Raw genomic sequence first — 27,687 nt, forward strand, 5'->3', positions numbered from 1 at the left:
GTAGCTGGGATTACAGGCACCTGCTACAATGCCCAGCTAATTTTTTGTATTTTTAGTAGACACAGGGTTTCACCATGTTGGCCAGGCTGGTCTCAAACTCCTGACCTCAGGTGATCCACCCGCCTGGGCCTCCTAAAGTGCTAGGATTACAGGCGTGAGCCACCGTGCCTGGCCAAGGCCCCACCTCTTAATACACCCACACTGGTGATTAAGTTTCAACATATGGATTTCAGGGGGGACACATTCAGACCATAGCAGGGCCCTTAAGGCACTTTGAAGAATGAGGATGTTTCCTTTTGACCTAAATAATATAAATAACATCAACCAATATTATGAATATTTACTTCTTAGAAACTCTTCTCAAAAACTCACATTTCCTTCAGTTTTTAGGTCACCTTAATATTAAGTCAGTGCTGTGATTCTATTTATATGAGTTTGAGCCTGCGACATGTGCATTCCTTAGGGTAGGGTGGAGGGTCAGCTAGATAAATTATATCACAAATTTTACATTTATACCTAGTTATTATATAATCCTAGGTAACAGCAAAACTGAAAAGGTAAAGATGCTGAATTAACAGTGTGTCAATTTTTCAAGCATCTTTAGTAAATTTTAGAATATATCATGGATTAGAAACTATCTGCCTTTTCAAATCATGCACTGTTTTGCATACTTGAACTGATGTTAGCGTATGACGTTTTTCGGTTTTGTCCTGTTAACAACTCTGCACAAAGTTCAGGTTTCTCCATCTTTCCACTCATCTCTACAACTTGGACGATGAGGACGGAGGAATACGAGAAGTTGTCATTTATGTGAGGTTCCCAGGTTGTTAACTGAGGCCAGTAAGAAACCCACCGAGAAATACTGTATCATAAAAATATGTTCCACAGCCGGGCGCAGTGGCTCATGCCTGTAATCCCAGTACTTTGGGAGGCTGAGGCAGGTGGATCACGAGGTCAAGAGCTCAAGACCAGCCTGGCTGATACAGTAAACCCAGTCTCTACTAAAAATACAAAAATTAGCTGGGCGTGGTGGCACATGCCTGTAGTCCCAGTTGCTCGGGAGGCTGAGGCAGAAGAATCACTTGAACCCGGGAGGTGGAGGTTGTAGTGAGCCGAGATCATGCCACTGCACTCCAGCCTGGGCAACAGAGCAAGACTCTGTCTCACTCTGTCTCAAAAAAATAAAATATGTTCCACTTTGACTCAACCCATCTCTGTGTGTGTGTGTGTGTGTGTGTGTGTCTATGTCTGTGTCTGTGTATGTTGTAGCAGAAGTTGTGATTAAGATGCAGTCTTGTGCTTCGATGGAAAAACACTTGCCGGGCCCTACCCTAGTCAGTCAGAAGGAGAGGTGTAGCTCTGGGGAAGTCAGATTCCATTCTACCTGGCTGTTCCTTCAACCTTCTTCCTATTCTCGCACAATTTCCCGGTACCAGACTTCATCACCAAGTATACTTTTGTGAGTTTTTCTTTGGAGGCGTGGGATGGGGGTGGGGGGTAATATCTTTATTGAGATATAATTTATCTACCATGTAATTCATCCATTTAAAGTATACAGCAATTCGTATGTTTTGATATATTCTCAAAGCTCTGCAACCAATACCACAATGAATTTTAGAAAATTTTCCTTACCCTACAAAGAAACTCCATACCCTTTTGCTGTCATCCCCAATTTCTCTATTCGCCCACACTTTTTAATATATAGATTTACCTATTCTGGATACGCATATAAATGGAATCATGCAGTATTTATCTTTTCTTGGACTGGCTTCTTTCATTTAGCATGCTGTCAGAGTTCAACTATGTTGTAATGTGTATGTGTATTTCATTCCTTTTAATAGACTTTTGCTTTTAAATGTGAAATGACAGTGTTCTGCTGCAGTGAAACATAGTCCAACTTTCCTTGGGGAGGTCTGGGGAGGTGATGGGGTGGGGTGGGGGCCATATTTTAGGTTAGTTCATTTCTCTTCTTCAAATCCAACATTATAAAGCCCTTTGTTCAGATAAAACATCTACCTTGTTAAATAACTTTGCCTTTCTTACACATAAGAAAAAATAATTTTGTTACACATTTGTACCTAAAAGCAGGATTCAAATAACAGCCAGGAAGAAGTCCATTTATTTATTCATTTTTAACCAAGAAGCATTTTTTTATCTCATCCTAATTCTTAATATTCACAAATCAGAAATAAGAAATTGCTTTATTTTTATAAAGAGAATGCTGGTTTGTACCCAAAGTCTTGAGTCCTCTTGGTATTTTCTGGTATAATTTTATAGTTATGTCAGAAACTGAAAGATGCCCTTGATATTTGTATTAACCAGTTTGAATTGAAACAGGCATTTTGTGAAGTCTCAGGGAGATGCCTCCCACAGCAGTGGCTGTTTCAGGTTTTTAAATAATCTGTTAGGAAGGAAGATTGATGGGTGCCACCAAAACAATTTAAATTATTTTGTTTATCTAAAATTAAAGTGCATATTGAGATATAAGGCCTATTTCAGTCCTGATAGTCTGTGATTCATGTTTTTTTCTATGTCTGCCTAGTGAAGCATTTAGGAATCCAATTACAAGGTATCCCCAATATAATCCACATCATGACAGTTGTAAAACTTTCAAAAATGTTGCATTTATCAAATAATACACAAAACTGGAAGGTATAGACCTTATTTCAGGCAGAAAGTTTTGAGGGATTCTTGTGGAAAGTGTTCTTTTAGGCAAAACATTTCAGTCTTTCTTGCAAATCAGTTTTAATATAAATTAAATTTTAATAGATTCTAAATTATTTTCCCATTTTTTTCTTTTCAGAAATATTTCTGGACTACTACCTAAAGAGTAATAGGCTTATAACATAAAGTCAAGAAACACTGAAAATTGAGCTTACTCGAAATAGTTTACTTCTTTATATCCCATCTTATGTCAAAGTAGAAGACTTTCTTAATATCTTTCCCCAGCAAATCCCATAGAAGTTTCAAATTATTGAATCCTGTTCAGTGTATTAATTAACTCAAGCTGCATTTATGAGCTCATCTGGTAGAGTAACATAAAAAGATTTTGAAACTATCAAACATTTCCAGTTTGACGTTCTGAGAAGAGAATGTTTCAGTTTTATTTTCTGCCTTTTAAAAATATAATCATCACAACAAATGGTGGCATCTTAATGGTTCAAGAGAGAGAAATGTAGCAAAGGGATGAATTGGAAATACAACTGGGGGTGGAGCAAGTGTGCTCAGCCTTCCACCAGTGACTCACCAGTGAACCCAGTGAACTGCCAGCCAGAAAGGCTGTTCCATTTTCTTAGATGTTTATATATGGAACACAGTGCTTTCTAAGCCCTTATTCTATTTTCTATGAAGGCCATAACACCACCTGTGTGTGCACATGGGTGTCTGTGTGCATGTGAGAGGGATCATATGTATTTGAAAACTATGACCATGTATTTTGCTTTTACATGTAGCTTGTGCTGTGATGAACTTGGCATCATACTTTGTAGAAATCTTTTAAATTGATAAAGCAGTTCTGTGGGATTTGAGAAACATTAGATACTGACAGAAAGACTGGCGTGAAACGTACATGCACAGGGGAGCTGTCTGGAAACTGGTGAGGGTTGAGCCTGAAGCTTTGCATTTCCCCCCTCCACTGTTTTTAGCGGTGCTTAAAGGTAATATTTTTATTACAACAGTGGAATTCACCTTCTTGATGTTAAGAAACTGGCTGATGTAGAGTGGACAGACTTTTGAGGCAGCCAGGTGTGTATCTATGGATTAGTGATTCCCTTGGGCAGGGTTTGGATGGGGATGTGCAGATCTTGCACACACACATTTGAGCCTTGGGGTAGCATTCTGAAGAAGTCACTTAGAAGGGAGGACACTTATCGATCCAGAGAACTGTGTTTCTGAGTGGGAATTGGTAGAGAGGAGACTGAAAGAAGGCAGAAGTGTACTTCCCAGCCTCATGAGCTGCATGAATGGCGGCTTTATTTGGAGAGCTGCGAGCCATGGACTGCATGTGTCCTTCTATCTGGAGGGTTAGGAGCAGACCAGGGGAAAACTGCCTGCTCTGAGCTAATAGTGAAATAACAAAGTGAGAAGAAAGGACCCTGATTAGCTCAGTAAAGTCCATTGTGGCATCTATTTTGCTGCTTGTGAAAGAAAAGCTTCACTTTCCCATTTCTTCCTGTAGCTCTCCAAGCCTCCTTGGTGGACATCCAGGGCTCGGCTTCCCAAAGAAACTCCCTTAAAAGAAAGAAGCACCTTCTGCCTCCTTGATTGCTAAACCAGCTTGTGATTTCTCCCACCTTTCTATGGGCTCCCGGAGCCCCAAAGGAGTGGAAGAAACAGTGGAAGAAATACTGAGTCTTGGCTCATTTTGCTCCCATTCGATGACAGTTAAAAAAACATCACTTCATTGGTTTGCTATGGGCTTATGAGGTGTTCACTTCCTCAGTCACCAGTTCCCTAAAGCTAATGCTCGCAGCCCCAATTGGAAAACTGAAGACATGGACCCATTGGGAATCTCAGTGTCGGGACTTGGCTTTTCTGGGGAAATGTCCTGGTCCTGATGTCCCGGCCCTGTTTATTCAGACAGGGAGAGTTCAGAGTGGCTGCGCCGAGAGAGTTGGCATGCCACATTGTAATTTACACCATCTATCTCTTTCTGACTCTCGGGCCTCTGGCAAATTGCATGTCTATGTGTTGGATTAGTTTGGAATTTAATCATGCATTATTTTCCCTCCAATTAAATTATTTATATATTTGATTAACGTTTTCACTGCTGGGAAGTCAAATTTTCAATGAAACCACAAATAAACTCGTGTCCACTGAATTTCAGGCCAGCTTCATATGGGGTCAATTCGTCCATTGAATGTTAAGAATTCATTGCCTATCACTTTTCTTATCTACCTTGGATTTTGGTGAGAAAAAAGAATGTAGTTTTTTTACTCAGTCCTAGGAATATGATACGAACAGTGAAGTTTGGCCTAATGTATGGCCCTCCCTTTGTCGGGGTACCTTTTATAGCGCGGGATCCTGATTTTCAATCCTTCCTACTGCCTTTTCTTTTCTCTGGCACTAGAACGTACCTCCTAATTTTGCTTTCTCAGGTTTGAAGGCTTACCTGTCAGATGGTAGTACGAGAAGGAAACAGAGCTCATCCAGTTTGGGGATTAGCAGTCAATGGCCCATAGGCCAAATCCAGCTGCTTGTTTCTGTGCAGCCTATGAGCTTAGAATGGTTTTTACGCTTTTTAAAAGCTGAAAAAAAAAGTCAAAGAATATTTTATGACATGTGAAGGTTTTCCATGTCCATAAATGAACAGATAACCCATTCATTTAAATGTTGTCTGTGGCTGCTTACAGCTCTGTAAAGCCTAAAATATTTACTATCTAGCTTTTACAGAAAATGTTTGCCAACAACTTATCTAATTCATTACTCTAATTTTACAGATGAGAAAAGTAAGGTCCAAATAGGTGAATTGGTCTGTCCAAAGGTACACAACTCCTCAGAAATTGTCTAGAATGCGTCCTCCATTGCCCTCCAGTGCTCTGCCTCCTGTGATATAGGCCCTCAGATGAACACTCACTGCAGAGGGCAATGTACAATGTATTTTTTTTTTTTTTTTTTTTGAGACAAGGTCTTGCTCTCCCAGGCTGGAGTGCAGTGGTGCAATCCTGGCTCACTACTGCCTTAACCTTCTGGGCTCAAGTGACCCTCCTGCCTCAGCCTCCCAAGTGGCTGAGACTACAAGCCTATACCACCACACCCTGATTTTTTTTTTAGACATGGGGACTCGCTGTGTTGCCCAGGCTGGTCTTGGAGCTCAAGTAATCCTCCTGACTCAGCCTCCCAAAATATGGGGATTACAGGTGTGAGCCACCATGCCTGGCCCAATGCAGCTTTTTAAAGGAAAGTAAATATTTAGAACACATGCACATGTGGTCTGTGAGTTCTTAGAATTTTAATTTTCACTTGACATCTGGTTCTAGGCAATATGTTAAGCTTAAAATACATTTGAACTGCTTAAACAGGCAGAAAGATGCCTCCCTTTTTTCTTATAGCAATTGATTACATCGTCTGTGCAGCATTTAGGCAGTAAAGAAGAGGAAGATTGACTTGGTTCACCACCCTCCTAGGTGTAGAATTTCATTTAAAGAAAAATAACTGTGGTCTCAATGCAAGTTTGAACTTAAGAGCAGTTCCAGAAAATTGCAAAAATATATTAGTTGGGACTCGGGTCTAAGGGCTTGGAAAGGGAACATTCCCAAGATGCTAACTTTATGAAAATGAGGTTGCTTTAAGTGCCCAACATAAGTTTCTCCCACCCCTCCCCACATGGAGACAACACCAAGGGTGTTCATGCTTGCTGACTGGCGTGGAATTTCCTGCCACTCAAATTTCCACACATTGTCTCAGTGGCAAAGGTAGAAGAAGCTGGGTGCAGTATAAATAGGAAATGATTGGGATTTTTCCAGGCACTGCCCTCCTCTGCTGGTTGCCAGTTCTCCCTTCTCTGCTCAGTGCCGGATCCCTCAACACCATTGTAGGCAGATTCTATACCTTCCCAGTCACTTTGGATAACTAAAGTGTCCAATTTAAACGTCCAATCTCAGGTCCAATCCAGAGCCTTCCCTTCCCTGTCAGCAGCGAGGCACAGGCCTCAAGGGAACTGGCAGGCTGTTTGCCCTCCCTTTGCCACCTCACCTAAAGGAGGTGGGGCCTGGGAGTGCTGCCAGGAGACGCCTTCCCTTTTTTTCTAGGGTCCAGCTCCTCCAGTGTGTTGGATGAGACAGGAAAGGAAAAGATGAGAGTCTCTTTCTTTACTGGCCACTGTTGGCACCTCCTTCTTAGCCACCCCTGCTCCCTTGAGTAGTACCAGGTTTCCCTGATGCCCTCCTCCTCAGGGGCAGACATGCAAGCCTGGCTTTTCCCTGGGGTGTATTTGAGTTTTATGCAGGGGTATTTCCCACATCCTCACTGCTGGAGACGTGATTGAGCACACAGCATTTTAGGTGAGCCCTGGCAAGCTAACCCAAGCTTACCTACTTCATGGATGTCCACTTGACCCACAGAAAACTCATGCCTTCTTGCCATGCCAAGTGGTGGCAGTCTCTCCCTGGCCAGTTCTCTCCTGCCATGCGTGGCCCTCACCCTGTTCCTCAAAGGCACCAGGCTCTGTTCTTCTGCAGGTACTTCTGTGTCATCGGTCCGCTGTAGTGTCCCATTCTCCTTCCCCATCCTTCCCTGCACACCTGATGTGTCTACTTATCCTTCAGGTCCTGCTCTAAATGCTGCTTCATTGGAGAAGCGGACCCTGATTCCTGATGCTGCACACCGACTTATGATCCCATTACGTGTTTCTATAAACCCTGTTATCTCCCTTCATAATGCCTATCACAACTATAATTGTATAGTAATTTAAGCCATGACCTGTTTCCCTCTGGTAGACTTAATTCCTTGGGGCAAGAATCATGTCTGTCATGTTCTCCAGCACAGGGCCTGGTGTGGGTGGCACCCAGCACATCCTCATAAAAGCATGAGAGAGAACAGGGAACTAATAAGACATGGATCCAACCTTAAGCAGTTGGCTCAGCACAAATTGTAATTCAGTTTCCTAATTTTACCTTTTCCTTTCTCCCTCCTGTGTTCCTTCCTTATTCTTCCCTTTCCTTCTGTCTCCTTCACTCTCTGCTTGCCTTCCTTGCTTCCTCCCTCCCTTCCTTCCTTTTTTCTTTCCCTTTCATGGATCCAAGGATCCAAGCTTTACTTCCAATGACTTGGAAAACTGAACCAAGAGCAACTGTTATGGAGTGGTTTTGTGTGATCACTTCTTTTTCTCCCGTTTGAGAATCCATAGAACCCCTCTGTAAGATGTGAGCTTGGTTTCCAAGGCTGGGCTTCAGCACACATTTGGGAAAGCCCTGGTCTTGTGTATGGGCTACAAAGACTTACTAGAAGCAGACATGCGGATTGAACGTTGTCCCCTGTCCAGAATATCTGTTCTCTTCCTATACCTGTGTGCATCGTCATAACTTTTAAGAAACACTGACATGGAGCATGGTTGGCTTTTCATAGGAAACCCACATCTGTTTGCCGTGGGGTTGCTCCCCAACCACTGCAGTTTCTGTGTCATTTTTGGAGCTACTGACGGGACATTGGCTCTCTTCTCGTGTGCTGCAGTGTACCACTCTCTCTCTGCTGTTCATCAGATTTTTCTGGGAGCTGCTCCAAGGAGAGGAGATAGAGAACAACAATTTCTTTTCTCTGTCCTCACCCAGTTTTAAACTCCAGAAACAGCATAGAAAACTTTACTTTTGTAAAACTTTTTTTTCCCTAAAGCGGTAGGCCATCTAGTGGAGTAACTGGGAAAGACCCACTCTGAGGGCAGAACTTCACCTTCAGACTCACAGCGACCACCGCTTTAGGAGCCCTGGACTCAGCAGGAAAGTAATGAGAGGTTGTGTCACTACCACGTGAGGCATGGAGCCAAAGGGAGCTTTCTCTTATTGAACGAAGTTTTTTGGTGATGTAGTTCTATGTATACTTGAGAAAGTGTTCCCACAAGCCTTAAATTAAGGCAAATAAAATGCAGAATCACCAGAAAATAAAGACCAACAGCATCAACCTAGGATACAAATGTCTTCAGTAGTCCATAGCTGAACATTGAAATAGTATGCTCAACCTGTTGAAATTGACCTTAATTTGATTCAAATTAAGAAGCTTCTCTTCCTCTCGTGCTGCAATAGGTTTCTAATGATTCCTAATTGTGTTAATCCAAGAAATTAAATGATTCTAAAACCATGAATTGGTAAGTAATTCAGGGAACTTCATCTTTATGTTAAAAACCGTATTAATAGAATTTTAGAGCTAGAAAGGCCCTTAGCAACTAGCGAATCCAGTCATTTATTTTCTGCAAGGCCCTGAAAGGCTAACTCATTTGTTGATGACCACACAGTCCTCTTCCTCAGTATAATTCTTTTCTCTGCAATTCTTATTCAGGAAGCAGTCTGATTAACCCTGAGCTAAAGTTTCATTTGCTTTTGGTTTTTTTGTTCTGGAATTGTGCGTGTCTGTGTGTGCCTTCCCTTTTTGAAGCCTGAGCCACGGTGCTAACCCATGGCCTAGTGCGTGAGAGCTGGAGAACATCTCTGCAGTTGTTTAGTCTCAATCGCCAGCCTTGGCAAGGAAAAATGACAGAGGTTCAGAAAGGTCAACAGTGGCTCACCCCATTTCATAACTAGCTGGTCCCAAACCTGGAATTAAACTCTGTTCTTCAGATGGCCGATGTACTGTGGTATATTTCCTGGGATGCCAGGCTCCATCCCGGTCTTGCCACTCCCGCTGGTTAGGAAGCATGCATACACAGTTAGCAAAAGCAAATTTACTTGAGAAGTATACTAACGGGAATTTTTATAATCTGTAATATGGTAAAGTTATTCTTGTGGTCTTTGGAATTTTTAAGATTGGGGTATTTTCTACATTTTCTTCTGTTGCCTTCAGAAATGATGAATACATTTCCATTTGATTTCTCTCTCTTTTTCCAAACCCCAGCATATAAATAACGACCATATTCATGGAGAGAAGAAGGAGTTTGTGTGCAGGTGGCTGGACTGCTCAAGAGAGCAGAAACCCTTCAAAGCCCAGTATATGTTGGTAGTGCATATGAGAAGACACACGGGCGAGAAGCCTCACAAATGCACTGTGAGTACAAAAGTGGGTGGCAGGCACACGTGGGTCCTTCCCCATACTCATAAGAGCTGTGCAAACTGATGACGCCAGCTCAGGGGAAGCGTGGTTGGGTGGCAAGAGAAGAGGACTAGAGTATTGTCTGGTGATAAATGCTTGGGTGTTTGAGTGACTGAGTTGGACAGCGCAGCTCTGCACAGTGGCAAGGGCGCAGCGGTGGCTGGCACTGGGAATGAATACAGGGCCACCCTGCTGGCTGCAGCCCAACAGCTTATGGTACCATGGGGCTCGGAAGGCAAAGGGAAGTGCCAGCTTCCAACTTACAGAGTTGAAGTTGACTTTTAAAACAGCTAATCCCTATACCAGGTTTTAAAGTTTTCCCTTCCTTTCCTAGTGAGTCCTCAGGCATAGGCGTATGGAATGGGATGGGGCTGCCACAAGGTTGTGCATTCTTCACTGAGGTGCCCACGAGGCGCACTGGGCACGCTGAGCCCCGGTACTTTACATCTTAAAGGCCCTTTACAAACATGATCAAATTCCACGTCTTTGTATGGACACAAAGCTATATTAATGAACTTTGTGCTGAATCTGAAATCAGTGGGAATTTGAGGAGATCAATGAGCAGATAATGAAACCCATTGTCCACATTGAGCGGTCTATTAAAAAAAAAAACTTCAGGACTTTTACTGGCACTGAAAACTCTTTATCTTGAACTGCACCAAGCTACATCTGAATCCCAATAAATGCAGAGTTTAGTGGACTTTTTGTTCCTGGGTTTTGAAAAGCTGCTGACCCTTGAAACGTCAGTTTTTCATCAACTTGGAGGGCGTGTTAGGCATAAGCTGCTGTTGCCATTGTGCAGAGTAATCCAGATTTACCTGTTGTCCTCAGTTTGAAGGTTGCACAAAGGCCTACTCGAGACTAGAAAACTTGAAAACACACTTGAGATCTCACACTGGAGAGAAACCATACGTCTGTGAGCATGAAGGTTGCAACAAGGCTTTCTCAAATGCCTCTGATCGCGCCAAACACCAAAACAGAACGCATTCCAATGAGGTAAGCATCCTCAGTGGGCACGGAGCTTGCATAAGGAAACAAAGAACTATCCCGGGGAAGGCACATGGGAAGGCGCAGTGTGTTGTGTTTTATTTTCCCCTTGGCCATTCCCAGCATGACTGGGCTCTGCCCCTGCAGGTGAAGGCTTGGGCTTCCTAGGTGGGACTGGAAACTGGATCTTATTTGGAGAATAATAAGAGATGAAGAGGAAACTTCTTAAAACCCCGGCAAACTTACTAGTTTCATGTTGTTTTGAACCGCCACCTACTGGTCAAACAGTGGGAGCATTTAACTTGGAATCTGAGCCAGTCACTCTGCCCAAAATAGCAGGAATCCATGCAAAGGATGACCCCATAAGCCCCAAGATATATTAAGAAGTAGCATGTTGACAGCTGACAGCTTCCTGCTAAGTCATCCACTTTTATTTGCTTCCTCCAGTGGTATCTTCAAATGGTATTATATCAAAAAAGATTTTTACAGAGCAACTAGCCTTGGCTAAATGCAATTTTCAGACATTCTAAATTCCAAAGGATCTTGGAAAATGGTCTCAGAAACCCAGAATACTTTCTAGGCAGTTACTTAGGAAAACATATTGAGTAAAGCTTCAGGGTGATTCCTGTTGTGTTACTGTTATTTTTAGGTAGTGATCCCCCCTAAATTGTAGAGAGGCATAAGAATGAAAATTATTACAAATTCATTGCTTACATTTTAGTGCGCATCTCCCTACAGACTTCCAATTTGGCCTTGGAGGTCTAGCTCAAATTCTGGCTTGTCTGTGAAACCTTCTCTTGAATGTATCGAGAGATTAACAAAAGGACTCCCCACATTTTGAGTGGAAATAGGATAGCTAACTAGAATTTGTTAACATGAGACATAGTTCAGCACCACAGCGTGTCATCAGTTTGCTTGAAATGTGTTAGAGAAGGAACATCGTGCACACATGAGACCTTGGAGTGGCTGTCATTTGATCTCACCAGTGCAGGTCAAACACATTCATGATCTTTCAGACAGAGAGCTGGGCAGAGAGAATCTTGATAGAAACAAAGTGAGCCATTCTGCTCAGTGGCCTTTTGGCTTTAAGGTGGCAAAGATGGTTCTCACCATGTTTTCTTCAGCTGAAACTGACAGAGCAAAAACATCTCTAAAGGGATTAACTGCACTCTGTAAAAAGCACACTCACTCACAAACTCACACATGTAAGTTCATATATATACCAACTTTTTGTGTGAAAAGGTCATGGAAACTGGAGTTATTTGGAATCTCATTTTCTAACTGTTTGAAGACATTTTAAAGATGCCACATCTCCATTTTTAATGTAAAAATGCTTTTACAGTATGCAGTAGCTGGAATATAATCTCTTATACTTGTTTTGTACAAAATTTTAGGGAGTCTAGAATAGATAGATACATAGAGATAGAAAGTAGATCAGTGGTTGCCAAAAGCAGAGGGGAGAGGGAATAGCAATGACTGCTAATGGATACAAGGTTTTTTTGTTGGGGTGGTGAAGATATTCTGTAATTAGGTAATGGTGATGATTACACGATGTCTAGAATGTACTAATGCCACTGAATTGTGCAATTTAAAGGGATTATTTCTATGGCATGTGAATTATATTTCAATTTAAAATTTTAAGGGGTTTTGACTTAACTTAGAATGTATTTCATATATTTCATAGATTTAAGTGTAATTTTGACTAGAAATTTAGGGGGCATTCATTCCTATAGATGTTAGGTCAATGTTGTCTCCTATTATCATGGAGAAATTTGGACAGAGGGTATGTTGGGATCAGAATGCACACATATAAAGACAATTACCAAGCTTTTTTGTCTTTTTATGGACCTAAAATATTTGTACATGTCTGTTTGCTTTAATTGTGGTGTAGCTGAGCTTGTGTTCTTCTCCAAGGTAAAAAGTGCAATGTTATGTGAGAGTTGAGTGTTTGTTATAAGATTAAAAGATAAAGGATATCTTGGGCAGTAATGTCATTGACCACACTTGAGCAATTTACTTAAATTATTAACTTTTATCATAAATACGTAATTAAAATTCTACCCACAGACATATTTACAAACAAATTATATTTCTGTCTTCTATATGCAAGACTTTGGCCCTGTGTATGACTGATGGACATTTTCAGATGCATCAAAATTAAGTTTGTCCAGGAAATCCAGATTTGTGCAGTCTCACAATCCTAGATGAATCAAGTGATTTGCTTTCATTTATTTCCTCTCTTATTTGCAACTTCATTTATTCACTGAACAAATACTGATAGCTAATTATGTGCCAAGCCCTTTGCTGTTCTAAGTGTGGCCAAGAAAATAATGGACTGGAACAGGAAGGGAGTAATTTCTGGCACTTCTCTGTCCCTCTGGCTGTCCTGCTCATGTAGGGCTGCTAGACTGACCGTAGCTCTGACAGGACTTCTTACTTCAGATCAGACAGCTCATTTTTCCCCCAAAGATACCACTAAACAAGTTTCCTGAGCTCTGATTCGGTTGAACCTCCCTCTCTAGAAAGCTGCAATGGCTCCCTCTTTCCTGTAGGGAAACTTGAGACTCCCTAAGCTTGTGTAAGTGTCGGTTCTCACACGGCCCAAGCTCATCCCTCTAGTCCTGACCTCTCACTATCATGACCATGAATGAAACCTTCCAGAAGCTGGTGCTGTGCACTGCCATGCTTAGGTGCATGAAGTGGTTCTGCCACTGGACCTTTGCTGAGGACACTTCTTTTTGGCATCCCAAGTAAAATGACTCCTAATAAAAGCTCTGTATATTGAGTGCTTACTACGTTCCATGCATCCTGGTAAGCACTTCATGTACATGATCTAATTTAGCACTTACCGATAACCCTGTGAGCTGGGCATTAAGCCCGGATATAGAATCTTAATAACTGATGCCTCCCATGATTATCCCAGCTGAAAAATGATCCCTCCTCTGTCTATATCCTTACATAGCATTCACACTTTGTATTACAGATCATTGCATCTTCTTATTTTTCCTATCAGATTTTGTATTCCTTATAGTTAAATTTTGTTGTATGCAACTTTGTGCTTGCAGAATCTTGCACCTCAGTAAGTCTGAGAACATTTTTCTTCGTCTCTAATTATATTTTATTTCAGTCACTGATCACAACAAAATTTGTGGGCAAAAGCTGTGTGAAGGGTTAATATATTTTGTTTATGTTATGTTGTTGTGAGGTATACATTTCCTGAACCTGTATTCTTGTGAATTTGTGAATTTTTGTGGGTAGATAATGTGTATGTTCACACACAAGGGCACACGGGCACAGGTGCACCTGTATGGGCTGTTGTTTCTGGAAGTGCAGGAGCTGACACATTTGTATCTCATTACACATTGGCTGCGTCCTTGGTTCTAAGCTAACCCATAATGTACATCCATATATTTACAGGAAGAGTAGCTCTCCAAACATGCAGGCTTTGTGCTCCCTCTCTCCTTCTGGTCTCCATACCTCTGCCCCATATATCCCAGTCTGCCTGCTGATGGAACAACCTGTCACAGGAATGCTGTGAGCAAGCATAGGGCCCGTGTCAGAACACTGTAAGGTAATGGCACTAATTGTCAGAGCCAGTCTTTTGTCCCTAATGCATAGAATTTGATGTGCTCATCTTATTATATATATATATGCTGCAAATCACACAAGCTCCTGAATAGATGTAATTCATAGTTAATGGGAATCAATTCTGCCCAAAGGAACCTCAGGTTTGGAGGTGAAACCTCTCAGTTTCAGCATCTTTGCTTCACTGCATTAGGACATTTCAGCATTTTAGGTAGCACTCAGTCTGTTCTTGGGCTTTTAGTGAAAAAGCATCTTTTAGACATACATTCTACAAGACATGGCATCCTTTTAAATATAATAGGTACATTATAGTAATCCTGCTTTTCATGACGATTGCTTACGTAAAAGCTCATCCTCTGCTATACATAGATATAAATATATATTCATGAAAGCATTCTTGCGTATATTATATTTTAAGCCAAGTGAACAAACTCACAAATCCGATGTTGGTCATGAGCCAAAGTCCAGCAGTTCTGTGATTTCAGAAAATAATCCGCTTATATAAGCATCCACATAATTTTTTATGACTGTATCCTTAGACTTGATCACTGACCCACACAGAAAATGAGATTAGCATGAAATAATTTATAGACCTTAGTTATAAATTCACTCAGGAGAAGAAAACAGACCAGAAATCCTGGTCCCTAGAACATCCGTCAGCCCTCTGCAGTTTATGATGAGGATTCATGGACAGTCTGTAACAGGGCTTTCCAACTTCAAAGAGCAGAAAGGTTCTGGCTATTTTGAGCCCTGAACATCCCCACACTTGTAATGCTACCCAAAGGAGCACATTTTAGTGTCATCTAACATGGGAGATGCCATCGGCAATTTTTAAATTATGCCTGTGCATAAATAGCGCATTTTCAAAAGGATCAGAGTGATATTCGATCTCACAACCAGGACATCCATAAAAAACTTTGTCACACAATCTCTTCTGAAAGGTGTGCAGTCTTCTCCTGATTAGGTGATGGGTGTCTTTTAAGCCATCTTCATTGTCATCGTCATCATCATCATCATCATCAAATATCTACTGAGTGCCTATTATGGCACCGTGATACTTCTCACTCACAGTATAAATGCTTCCAAGAACATCAAGGCAATTTACACATTCTTAGTTCTCCCTGAGCCTCTCTCTTAAGCCATAATCTATTAAAGCTAAATTCTATGGACACGGAACAGTGTTCTAACGGCCTTATTAAACTATTAGTTCCTAGAGGTATCTGAACACCTCAAAGCCTTGTGAAAGTGTTTTGAAAGGATTAAAAATGTAATGAGCAACCATAAAGGACTTTTGGGCTGGGGCATAGTCTCTTTCATAACAATCTCTTACCTCATTCTTGTGGGATTTGGCAGAAACCATATGTGTGCAAAATCCCAGGCTGCACTAAGCGTTACACAGACCCAAGCTCCCTCCGGAAACACGTGAAGACAGTGCATGGCCCAGAGGCTCATGTCACCAAGAAGCAGCGAGGGGACATCCATCCTCGGCCCCCACCCCCGAGAGATTCCGGCAGCCATTCACAGTCCAGGTCGCCCGGCCAACCGACTCAGGGAGCCCTCGGTGAGCAGCAGGACCTCAGCAACACTACCTCAAAGCGGGAAGAATGCCTCCAGGTGAAAACCGTCAAGGCGGAGAAGCCAATGGTATGTCATTCACTCGCCTTCTGACTTCACAGCAGGCCCATTTAAAAGAGCCAGGTAGGGTGCATAGAGGGACAGGACTTCCTGGTCCTCACTGTGTCAGGCTGTCTCTGATCTGAGGAGGCGATGAGGGCAGTGACCCGTATTGCTTACTTGAAGTTGATCAGCTCAGAAAAAGAGTTTCCAGGTTTCCTAACTGATTTTTAAAATCCCTCCCAGAACCATACCACTGTGCCATGGAAGGAAGAGACACGACTGTCTGTCTCTCCAGCGTGTCTGTAATGTCGAAAATCATTCATTGACTCTTCCTGTAAACATGCTTTCTGTCTTCTTTGCCCTGGTGACCCCAAGGTAAATAGGCCATGGCCCATATTCTTTAGGAGTTTACAGTCCAGTGGGATAGATAGACTGAAAAACAAATACCGTGCAGTGTGATGGGGGCTTACACACAAGTCTGTGTAAACAGGATTCAAGAGAGGGACGGACTGCCAGTCAGTCAGGGCAGAGGAAGCCATAGGACAGGAGTTCAGTGCTCCAGAGGGAAGAGCTGAGGAGGATGAGGAGGACAGGGAGTACAGGGGTGGGAGGGGAACAGCATAGCAGGGTTGAGTTTTTTGGTTTGTTTTTTTGTTCTTGTTTTTTGAGGAAACCACTCCAGTACCAGTCTAGAGACTGGGTAAACTGAAGACCACTTCTACAGTTGGGCCTGAACCAGCAAGGCAGAGCACGAGAGAGGGATCTGGAAGATTCAGTAGGCAATCTTTGTGTTTGGAGACTAATAGGACATGTGGGCTCTGCTACTCTTTCAGCTTCTTTCAAACCTCAGTTCGTGACTTCGCTTCATGAATGTGACTTTATAAAACAGCTAAAAATTTCAAAGACAACAAGAAAAATTAAGAGTAGATAGTAGAGGAGATTCAGCCCATCTGGCCATGCATAGAATGGATTTAATTGTGCAAATATATTGGGTTCTGGGCTGTCACTCTGTAACCTGTGAAGGAAGTGTACCAGAGAGAAGTTTCACGCTCAGACTCCCGGATACACGGAAACCATCAAGCAAACAGATTTATACTTAAAGCCAGCATTTTCTTAAAATTAGAGCAGTCTATCGGATGGGCAGCCTATGAATTCATGAGTGATGTCGCAGTACATGTGGGCAGGAAATAATACACAATCTTACCATTGGGAGGGTGAGAAGCTATGTTTTAATGACTTACTGAGTTTGTCTTTGAATTCTTAAGAGTCTTAGAGAATGACATTAAGTCTAGCCAAAAATAACACAAATCGGCTATCCAGATTTATGATTTCTCAGTGGGTAGCTGTACTTTGCTTTTAAAAAGTATCTTAATAAGATGTTTATACATTATGATTGATCACTATATTTTAATCAGTTCATAAACTGTGTTTTATATACTTTTTTTGAAGGGGAGCACATGTCTATTCTTAAAATAAAGCCTACCTGTATAATAATTGTACAGAACATTCAATGGTTTATCCTCAAGTGTTTAACAAAACAAAGAAAGTTAATTTGCAGTCTTAGATTATGTCATGAAACCGATGATTTATGTTCTTGAGATATTCCAAGAACTCAAAATCTCTTCTACTTTTAGTGTACATTCCTAACTCAAGAAAATTGTCGTTTTCTCTTCAAACACCCATCGTTTAAAAAGAAAATTGGTAGAAATAAAAATTACAGCTATTTGGCTCAGCAACATTGAGATGTCCCAATGTGTGAAATATTTTATAAAGTAATTCAGTCATATTAGGTTGGTGCCAAAGTAATTGTGGGTCTTGTCATTACTTTTAATGGCAAAACCCACAATTACTTTGGCACCAACCTAGAACCATAGGACTAAAAGAAACCATGGAGATCAAGACTATGCCCGAATTTTGAGGAAGCTGAGGCTTAGTGAGGTTAATAAATTAATCACATTTCCACAGCAGATATTATGTGTGTATATGCTCACACACATTTAAAAGTAGTTATCTTCACAGACATTTACTAATAAACATGAAATTTACATTTCTAGTTTTCTTTAAAAACATGTCTTTGATTTGATCATCATGCTATAAATTAAATTCTTTCTTCTTTTTTCTTATTAATGCAACATCTCTTCTGTCTAATGCTCCTAAATGTCTTGTTCTCACTTCCTAAGGACAGTGGGTAATAAGGTGAGGGAATTTTGGCTTCTCTGTCCTTTTTGTTTTGTTTTCATTTTTTAACATTTACTTTTTTCTGTTAATTTTTCTTTAGTTTTTGTGGTTTTGTGATATCTTTGGTAGTGAACATTACTCAGATATGTTTCAAATATAGAAGCAATGTGTTTTGAACATTCAGCATGTGAAAAACGTGGAGTTAGTTGGTGAAATTCATTGTTCTATCTGTCTAGGTTTCCATAACAAATCACACTGGGGCCTACCAAGCAGATGTTCTGAAAGACTCATTATTGTACTGACTAATGCAAATTCATCCTTAGACCAGATGTGCACCACCTTCTTTGAGGAAGATCTGGCTTTATTTGTTGTTAGCAATGTAATCTCTATTTAAATGTGGACGCTCATTGAAGCAATTTCCTAATCGTGAGTGCATTTGTACCTTATATGAAGTGTGTCTGCCTGTGTGTTTGCACAAATGCACAGGTTCATGTCTGCACACACTCTGATTTGACAGTCCAGGAGTAAAAGACATCCAAAACTCTGGAAACAAGTACCTCAGGAAGGAGCAGGTGGTCTGGCACTCCAGCACTCTGCTGAGGCCAAAAATTAAGCAAGGCTTCACAAACTCATGATCAAATTTGTATATCTTATTTGGCTCTGCTTGGTTGCCCGGGACAAAGTTAGTGTACCATGCAGCACTCACTTAGAAAGTGTTCATTTGCTTGGGTGTATGTACCATGATAGCAGAAGAAGTGAAAGGGTTTCACTGCGAAGAGCCCTTCCTGGTGGCACTGTGCATTCCACCTGAGACTACAGTACTCTGTAACCGAGTGAGTGTAGTTATCTCTCCCTAAAACACTCTCCCTTTCGGCTGCTGTCCGTGTTTATAGTAACACTGGTGAAGGCGCTGCAGACACATGGAAGTAGCCGACCTAGGAGTCCAGGCTAGTTGCACCATTCACTTTGTGACTTTGGGCAATCACTAAACTTCTCTGAACATCACTTTTCTTATCTGTACAAAAAGGATTCGACTGTTTATCAACCAGGACACCGCTGGAACTTCAGATAGAACAATTCTGTGCTGTGTGACTGTCCTGTGCATCGTAGGCCATTTTATATAGTAAACCCCAGATATGGGGGCACCAGGCTTTCCACCCTGAATTTCCAGGAGCCCTGGGAACGAGAGGAGGCAGTACTTTCCCTGATTGAGGACCGGTGGATTAGATTAAGATTCCATTGTTTGCAGCATTGTCTTACAGAGTCTACTCGGTTGGGGTTAGAGAATCATTTCCTAATCCTCCTAGTGAACTATTAGGGAATACACTAAGGAGAACAGTGAAATCATTCTACAGACTCATGATGGCTGTGATCTGCAGCCTTTCTTTCTTTCTTTCTGGGTATAGCACAAGCTAAGTGATTGAAGTTTTACCTCTCTCAACTGCTTTTACTGACACCTTGGTTGAGGTTCCATAAAAGCAAGAAAATGTGGAAGGAGGGAGGAGAGGTTACAAAGAGCTTGGCTAACCAGCCCTGAACAGCCTAGAGGGGCTCTTGTTGGAGGAGGTAATGTGTGCTGATGGCGCATATCTTACATTTATGTTTCAGCTGAGCGAAATGAACCTCAAGACTAAAACCACCTGGGATCATAATAATTGCTAACACCCTGTGGGCCAATTGCTATTATCCAGGTCTTTTTATACTTGTGTGCTCTCTGGGCTTCACACTTAATTCCTCACAACAATCCCTGAAATAAATGGTCCCTGTTTTATAGATAAGGAAACTGAGGTTTAGAGTGGCTAAGTAATGTGCCCAAAGAATAAAGTGGTGGAGATGGGATCGGAACCGAGGAAGTGTATTTGCAGAGTTGGCGATTGGGGCAGGATTCCATTGATACCATGCCAGTCACACTGCAGCTAGCATTCTCTGCTGTCCATTGCCTCCCATTGCCCATCAGCCTGGTGGTCCATCTGTCATTTTGGCCAAAAGTGGCCAGATCCATTCACCAGAACATAGTTTTTCTTCTCATTCAACCAACCGATGATCTTGAAGATCTTGATATGCATGAGCTCTCTAATTATTGGCTCCCTTTCCTTGACCCTCCCTGGTGACATTTCTTTCCTTTCCACTTGACCCTAACAGACATCTCAGCCAAGCCCTGGTGGTCAGTCTTCATGCAGCAGCCAACAGTCCCCCATCAGCAACTATTCCAACAGTGGGCTCGAGCTTCCTCTGACCGATGGAGGTAGTATAGGAGACCTCAGTGCCATCGATGAAACCCCAATCATGGACTCGACCATTTCCACTGCAACCACAGCCCTTGCTTTGCAAGCCAGGAGAAACCCAGCAGGGACCAAATGGATGGAGCATGTAAAACTAGAAAGGCTAAAACAAGTGAATGGAATGTTTCCGCGACTGAACCCCATTCTACCCGCTAAAGCCCCTGCGGTCTCTCCTCTCATAGGAAATGGTGAGTTCTACATCAGACCATGCATCTGCTCAGGGGTTTTTTCCTGTTCTTTTAAATGCAGACCCTCAGTTTTATGTTTGCTAGTTTCTCCACCAGTCCTAAAATGACGCTGTAACCATCCGTCAATGTTGAGCCCATTCAAGTTGCCTTTTTGGGTTGTCCATATTTTAAAAACAGCTAGGAACAGGATAATATTGAGAAAAAAATGTGACTGTGCGTGACTCATATTCTGATGGTGAAACCATAACTGTTAGATTAGGGGGAAGGAATGCCAGCAGTGGAGGCATCTGTGGTTGGAACTCTGTCTCTGGTTTCCAAAATTTAAAACCAGGAGGTTAGCAGCCACTTTTATTTATATTTACCCAGTTCGAGGAAAGTCAGAAATCCCTCCCCATTGTCAGTCCCTAGGTCAGTTTGCACTTCTGAGATTACACTTCTGAGAGCACCTAAGGGGTGAAGCGCTTCCCTGCACCAACACAGGTGTTACCTGTTGATAGGATGTGGCATGAACAGGATGCCCTGAGCGTGAATGTGAAACTCGTGGAATATCTTTGCCTGGGGACTTACCTGGAACTCAAGCGTTGTGTACCATCACAAGAGTCTTTCTGTCCTTGCACAGCGCTTGGGGAGGGGCTTCCGTGAATCGAGGGAGTTGTTATTGTTTTGTTTAAGCCAGGCATCAGCAAACTACAGCCAGCCTGCGGCCATCTCCAGCCGCCCCTGTTTTTGTAAAGGAAGCTTCATGGGCACCCCGCCACGCTTGCTTGCTCACTGCTCTCTGTGGCCATGTTGGGGCTACACTGCAGAGCTGAGTAGTTGTGAGGCAGGCAATGTGGCCTGGGACACCAGAAATAGTTCCTAGCTGGCCCTTTACAGAAAAGGGTTGCTCATGCCTGGTGTAAGTCATGCTCGAAGGGAATTCATCTCTGCATGGTCTCTCCCTTTCTCTGTCTCCAGGCACACAGTCCAACAACACCTGCAGCTTGGGTGGGCCCATGACGCTTCTCCCGGGCAGAAGCGACCTCTCTGGGGTTGATGTCACTATGCTGAACATGCTCAACAGGAGGGACAGCAGCGCCAGCACCATCAGCTCGGCCTACCTGAGCAGCCGCCGCTCCTCAGGGATCTCGCCCTGCTTCTCCAGCCGCCGCTCCAGCGAGGCGTCACAGGCCGAGGGCCGGCCGCAGAACGTGAGCGTGGCCGACTCCTACGACCCCATCTCCACCGACGCCTCGCGCCGCTCCAGCGAGGCCAGCCAGAGCGACGGCCTGCCCAGCCTGCTCAGCCTCACGCCCGCCCAGCAGTACCGCCTCAAGGCCAAGTACGCGGCTGCCACAGGAGGGCCGCCGCCCACGCCCCTGCCCAACATGGAGAGGATGAGCCTGAAGACGCGCCTGGCGCTGCTCGGGGACGCCCTCGAGCCTGCCGTGGCCCTGCCTCCAGTTCATGCCCCGAGGAGGTGCAGCGACGGGGGAGCCCACGGCTACGGGCGGCGCCACCTGCAGCCGCACGATGCGCCGGGCCACGGCGTGAGGAGGGCCAGCGACCCCGTGCGGACAGGCTCCGAGGGCCTGGCCCTGCCTCGCGTGCCGCGCTTCAGCAGCTTCAGCAGCTGCAACCCCCCGGCGATGGCCACGTCCGCAGAGAAGCGCAACCTCGTGCTTCAGAATTACACACGGCCCGAGGGCGGCCAGTCCCGAAACTTCCACTCGTCCCCCTGTCCTCCCAGCATCACCGAGAACGTCACCCTGGAGTCCCTGACCATGGACGCTGATGCCAACCTGAACGATGAGGATTTCCTGCCGGACGACGTGGTGCAGTATTTAAATTCCCGGAACCAAGCAGGGTACGAGCAGCACTTCCCCAGCGCCCTCCCGGACGAGAGCAAAGTGCCCCACGGACCCTGTGACTTTGACGCGCCCGGGCTGCCAGACAGCCACGCTGGCCAGCAGTTCCATGCCCTCGAGCAGCCCTGCCCTGAGGGCAGCAAAACCGACCTGCCCATTCAGTGGAACGAAGTCAGCTCTGGAAGCGCCGACCTGTCCTCCTCCAAGCTCAAGTGTGGCCCGCGGCCCGCTATGCCGCAGACTCGCGCCTTTGGGTTCTGCAACGGCATGGTAGTCCACCCGCAGAACCCCTTGAGGAGCGGGCCTGCTGGGGGCTATCAGACCCTCGGGGAGAACAGCAACTCCTACGGTGGCCCAGAGCACTTGATGCTCCACAACAGCCCCGGAAGTGGCACCAGTGGAAACGCCTTCCATGAACAGCCCTGTAAGGCCCCCCAGTATGGGAACTGTCTCAACAGGCATCCAGTGGCCCCTGGTGCACTTGACGGTGCCTGTGGTGCCGGGATTCAAGCCTCAAAGCTGAAGAGCACCCCCATGCAAGGGAGCGGGGGCCAGCTGAATTTCGGCCTGCCGGTAGCGCCAAATGAGTCAGCTGGCAGCATGGTGAATGGCATGCAGACCCAGGACCCAGTGGGACAGGGGTACCTGGCTCACCAGCTCCTCAGCGACAGCATGCAGCACCCGGGGGCAGGCCGCCCCGGTCAGCAGATGCTTGGGCAGATTAGTGCTACCTCACACATCAACATCTATCAAGGGCCAGAGAGCTGCCTGCCAGGGGCTCACAGCATGGGCAGCCAGCCGTCAAGCTTGGCAGTTGTCAGGGGCTACCAGCCATGTGCCAGCTTTGGGGGCAGCAGGCGCCAGGCTATGCCGAGGGACAGCCTTGCTCTGCAGTCAGGACAGCTCAGTGACACAAGTCAGACCTGCAGGGTGAATGGCATCAAGATGGAGATGAAAGGGCAGCCCCATCCGCTGTGCTCTAATCTGCAGAATTACTCTGGTCAGTTCTATGACCAAACCGTGGGCTTCAGTCAGCAAGACACCAAAGCTGGTTCATTCTCTATTTCAGACGCCAGCTGCCTGCTACAGGGGACCAGCGCCAAAAACTCTGAGTTACTTTCCCCAGGTGCTAATCAGGTGACAAGCACAGTGGACAGCCTCGACAGCCATGACCTGGAAGGGGTACAGATTGACTTCGATGCCATCATAGACGATGGGGACCACTCCAGCCTGATGTCAGGGGCCCTGAGCCCAAGTATCATTCAGAACCTTTCCCATAGCTCCTCCCGCCTCACCACGCCTCGGGCGTCCCTCCCATTCCCAGCGCTGTCCATGAGCACCACCAACATGGCTATCGGGGACATGAGTTCTTTGCTGACCTCCCTAGCGGAAGAAAGCAAATTCCTTGCAGTTATGCAATAGGCTTTAGGAAAAAAAGGACTGCAACCAACGTAAATCAATAGGAGTTGAAGAGATTAAACTGACTTTGTTTTGGCTGTTTTTTTAGTTCTGTATGTATTTTAGCAATCTCATCTCACCTAACTGAGATGTGTTTCAAATATATTCCTTTTATGGAAAAGGACTCTGAAAAACCCTAAAGTATTCTAGGGAGAAACTGTCTTCCATTTCAGTTTTGAATCAGTATTGTTACACTCAAACCACCCTCTTTTTTAAAAAAAAGAAAACAAACTGTAAGCCCCGCCCCCTTTTTAGTAAACCAATGTAAATGTGTGATGTGCATATTCTTCTTTCTTTTAGAAGAGCAGTCGAATTAAAGGATTTGACATGTTTTGCTGTTGCTCAAAGGAAATAGGAGTTGGTGTGCTTGTGACCAAGGGGTTACACTTCCAGGTTTAAAATTCTCCTTTACATGTGCTCAGTGTTTTGTTTTGTGTTTTGGTTTCTGTTTTTTTATTTTAATTCCCACATTGGGCACAAGAATCAGAATATGGATAGCTAGTTTAAGAAACTTTTGCACTGTAGCATAGATGACAGAATATTGATGTTCTCCCCATCTCCAATTCAGTTCAGGTAATACTTTCCACAGTTAAACAGAAGTGGGAACTTGGGGCTCTTGTAAATGAAATAGGCGCTCACAGTTTTGGTTTTCAGCTCTTCATGTCTGTAAGTGTGCTTTGGGGGAGGCTACGTCTGTATGGTCGGTTCTCAGTTATCACATTTGCCTCTCCTCGCACTACCTTCATGAGCATTCAGTGCTGTTTCACACTGCAGTCAGAGAGAAGGGACGGGCAGTTGGTGACACTCAGCCACATTGCTACTTTTATCTGTTCTGGTAAGAAGTTAGATAGATGGTAGATTGAAGCAATTGGGTAGAATTAGTTGGGGGAATATTTATGGGTTGCTGTGTTTGTTGCTTAGTTCCGTCTCTTTCCCATTTTAACTGAGAATTGATTATATATAGCTCTAAGTATATAGGTATTTAAACAACCCCACAAGCGGCTGTGTCAGTAACATTTATTAATTCCACTATAGTGAAGGAGAATTTCCATTCTAAATACCTTATTTTGAGGATTTATAACACTTAGTTGTAAAAGAGAAAGCCCACATAGTGGGAATAAATTGCTTCAGCCATTTTTAGTATTTGAGAGCACTAGGGAAGATGTTTAGTAGCTGTGTGGATGCCTTTTTTCACACCCTGTCTATTGAATGCTGCATCCATTCACAAAGTTAAGTGTTACATGCAGTTAGTCCTTAATGTGGACTGGACCTGTACTTTTGTTTTGGATTAAAACATTTAAAGATTTTTGAAGTGCAGCTACTCCCCACGTGCATTTGATACACATAAAAGTCATACTGTGTGTGCACAAAGAGTACATGGATTTTCCAGCATATTGCTTTAAAAAATTATATAAACTCTTAAAATATTAACACCTCAGGCTACCTGCTGTATTCTGTCCCGTTGACCCCTGGAATTGGATTTATTTCAAGTGATTGATAATTCAATTATGTGGCTTTTCCCCTTTAATCCTGCCATTTAAATTACAGTAGAAAGACAAAATCAAGTAAAATAAAGTGTTAGATAATAGAAAGAGTGTTAGGACCAGCCCACTTTTCTCATGTTTATGTTCTTTCATTTGGACCAAGAATCTCCGCATGGAGGTTGATTTGCCACTGGGGACTTTGGCTAAGACTATTGGGTTTGTTTTCAACTAGATGTTCCTGAGACAAGCAGAGGGACGCTGCAATTCCCCTTCCATGTCTGCTGTCCTCCCCCATGTAAGTCTTCTTTGAAATTAAAGGATGTGTCTCCTTTGGAACAGCCCCATAACAAAAGAGAACTACTGATCTGAGCATAGGAGAGTAGAGACTCTACCACTTTTCAGTTGAAAAAGTAAGACTTTCTCTGTGTTTCTGAAACAGGGCATGATGTTGTCACAGAATCAGAGATCCAGTCTCACTTTTCCACAGATCTCCAAATCTCCGGTCTTATCTTGTGTGCTCTAATGGTTTGGCTCAATCCCTTTCCAACTCTTGTTTTCAAAGCATGGGGCCTGAGTGTTCTCCACTCCTCCTGAGAAAGGAGCTTGGGTGGAAGGACCACGCTGACCTCCTCCATCAGAGGGCTCTTCCAGTAGTATTGCTGGATGCAACCTCCATTTCTTAGTTACCGTCATTTCCTGTATCAGCTTTGTCCTTCCTGGAGGGATGCACAGTGATCCGGCCCACCACTGTTGTTGTCTTGTGCTTCTGCTCTTTCCTATGGTTTCAGGTTATTTTCTGGGTTTCCCCTATTCTTCTTTTTTTTTTTCTTTTTTTTTTCATATTTGCTTTCCTTTCTACTGCTTTTAGATTTGCAGGAGATGGAAGTTTCAGCTCAATGTTTGGCTTCTCTCAATATGGAAATTTCAGAAGGACAGAGGAGAGGAGGGAGGAAGAAGAAAGTATACTCCTCCAGAATTTCAGTGATATGTCATGGCAGTCCAGTGGAACGAAGGTCTTTTGAGGTCGCTTAGAAGCATCCTTTTGGGACATCTTTCTGGGATCTCTGTAGGCTAGGCATCTCATATCTTGAGACTCACCCCCAGCCTCCAAGCCTCGCTCCATTTCTCTAACCTATGCATTTAGAGGGAGAGGGCCGCCTCACTAGTGTCACCATCCTGCCTTTTCTAAAACATAAAGGCTCACACACGGTACTCCTGCTTAATGTCTGTGTTAAACGTTTTCTAACCATTTTTGTTTTATTTTTCTGAAAAAGTTAACCCCTCCCAACTCCTCACACATTGGCTCTTCCTCTTGAGCCACAAAGTTTTGATTCTTGCGATGTATGTGCCTTATTTTATGTTAATCTTGTCAATGAGAGGGACCAGTTGGTGTTGCCCAATCAGCACTCCAAGGCTGTGTGTGCACCAGCCAGAGAGCACACGGTGGTAGCAGAGTCGAGGCTGTCTTGTATCCTGGTTTCCTGTGTTGTTTTGAACTGATAGGAGGATGTTCTCTTCTGACAAGTTACCCTTGTGTATCCTGCAGACATGTAAAATAAAATACAAGTTCATTTTTTTCACCTTTTTTAGATTTTTAAAAAAATAAAATGTGTAATCCTTTTTTTTTAAAAGAAACATATGTAAATACATTTAAGTATTGTAGGCATAGCGTTCGGATGTGACTGGCCCAGGCGTTTCTCGGACAAGCCTGCATTCCCCGTGATCACGCCCACCTCAAGCCCAGGGGCTGCAGCCCAGCCACAGATGAACTCTACCTTTGCTTTCAGAACCACTTAGTCCTTTTGTAACAAAGAAAAAAAAAATGTTTCTTACAATGTCAATAAAAAATTCTTTGTATGGAAATTTTTATTGAGTTGTTTATTAAATGCATAATTGAATGGAAAGATTGCTTTCTTTGAAAACATCCAGAGCCTGTAGTTGGATCCAGACCCCTCACGTACAAGCTGAATGGACTTTTGCTGTGAGATCCAGATTCCTTAGCCCTAAACTGGAGAATAAGATGCAAATACATACATGCTCATGGTGTTGTGAGGATGTGTACCCGGGGGGCACACCAGTTGCAACAATTATTGTGTTTCTTTCTATTATTGCTTTCTAAATTCAATGAGGAAGGACGGTGATGGGGTTTAACGTCTAACAACTTAATTTGTCCCTCTTCTGTATGTTATCTTCTCATTTCAGAGATGCCCTACCACATGTCAACAGAAAATCTGACATGATAGAAGCCTACTTTATGTGGCTTTTAGTAACTGACCTCAGCCAGAATAAATTGTCTCCTGTGTTTTTCTCATGTCAGTGTGCAATA

At 43.5% G+C, this 27,687-nt stretch overlaps 1 protein-coding gene across 2 annotated transcripts in view; it reads left to right on the plus strand.

Moving 5' to 3' along the window:
- The window catches only part of GLI3 (GLI family zinc finger 3), a 275,484-nt gene extending 248,260 nt beyond the window's left edge, over positions 1 to 27,224 (plus strand). For both annotated transcript variants that reach the window (XM_054496220.2, XM_063667371.1), the window contains 5 exons: positions 9,541 to 9,690; positions 10,567 to 10,731; positions 15,661 to 15,951; positions 20,245 to 20,572; positions 21,530 to 27,224. In XM_054496220.2, the coding sequence (XP_054352195.2) occupies positions 9,541 to 9,690; positions 10,567 to 10,731; positions 15,661 to 15,951; positions 20,245 to 20,572; positions 21,530 to 23,841 (3,246 nt within the window). In that variant the 3' untranslated portion in view covers positions 23,842 to 27,224. The remainder of the gene's footprint in view (positions 1 to 9,540; positions 9,691 to 10,566; positions 10,732 to 15,660; positions 15,952 to 20,244; positions 20,573 to 21,529) is intronic.
- The last annotated feature ends 463 nt before the right edge of the window (positions 27,225 to 27,687 follow it).

Source organism: Pongo pygmaeus, chromosome 6, assembly GCF_028885625.2.
Source record: "Pongo pygmaeus isolate AG05252 chromosome 6, NHGRI_mPonPyg2-v2.0_pri, whole genome shotgun sequence".
Lineage (NCBI taxonomy): Eukaryota > Metazoa > Chordata > Mammalia > Primates > Hominidae > Pongo > Pongo pygmaeus.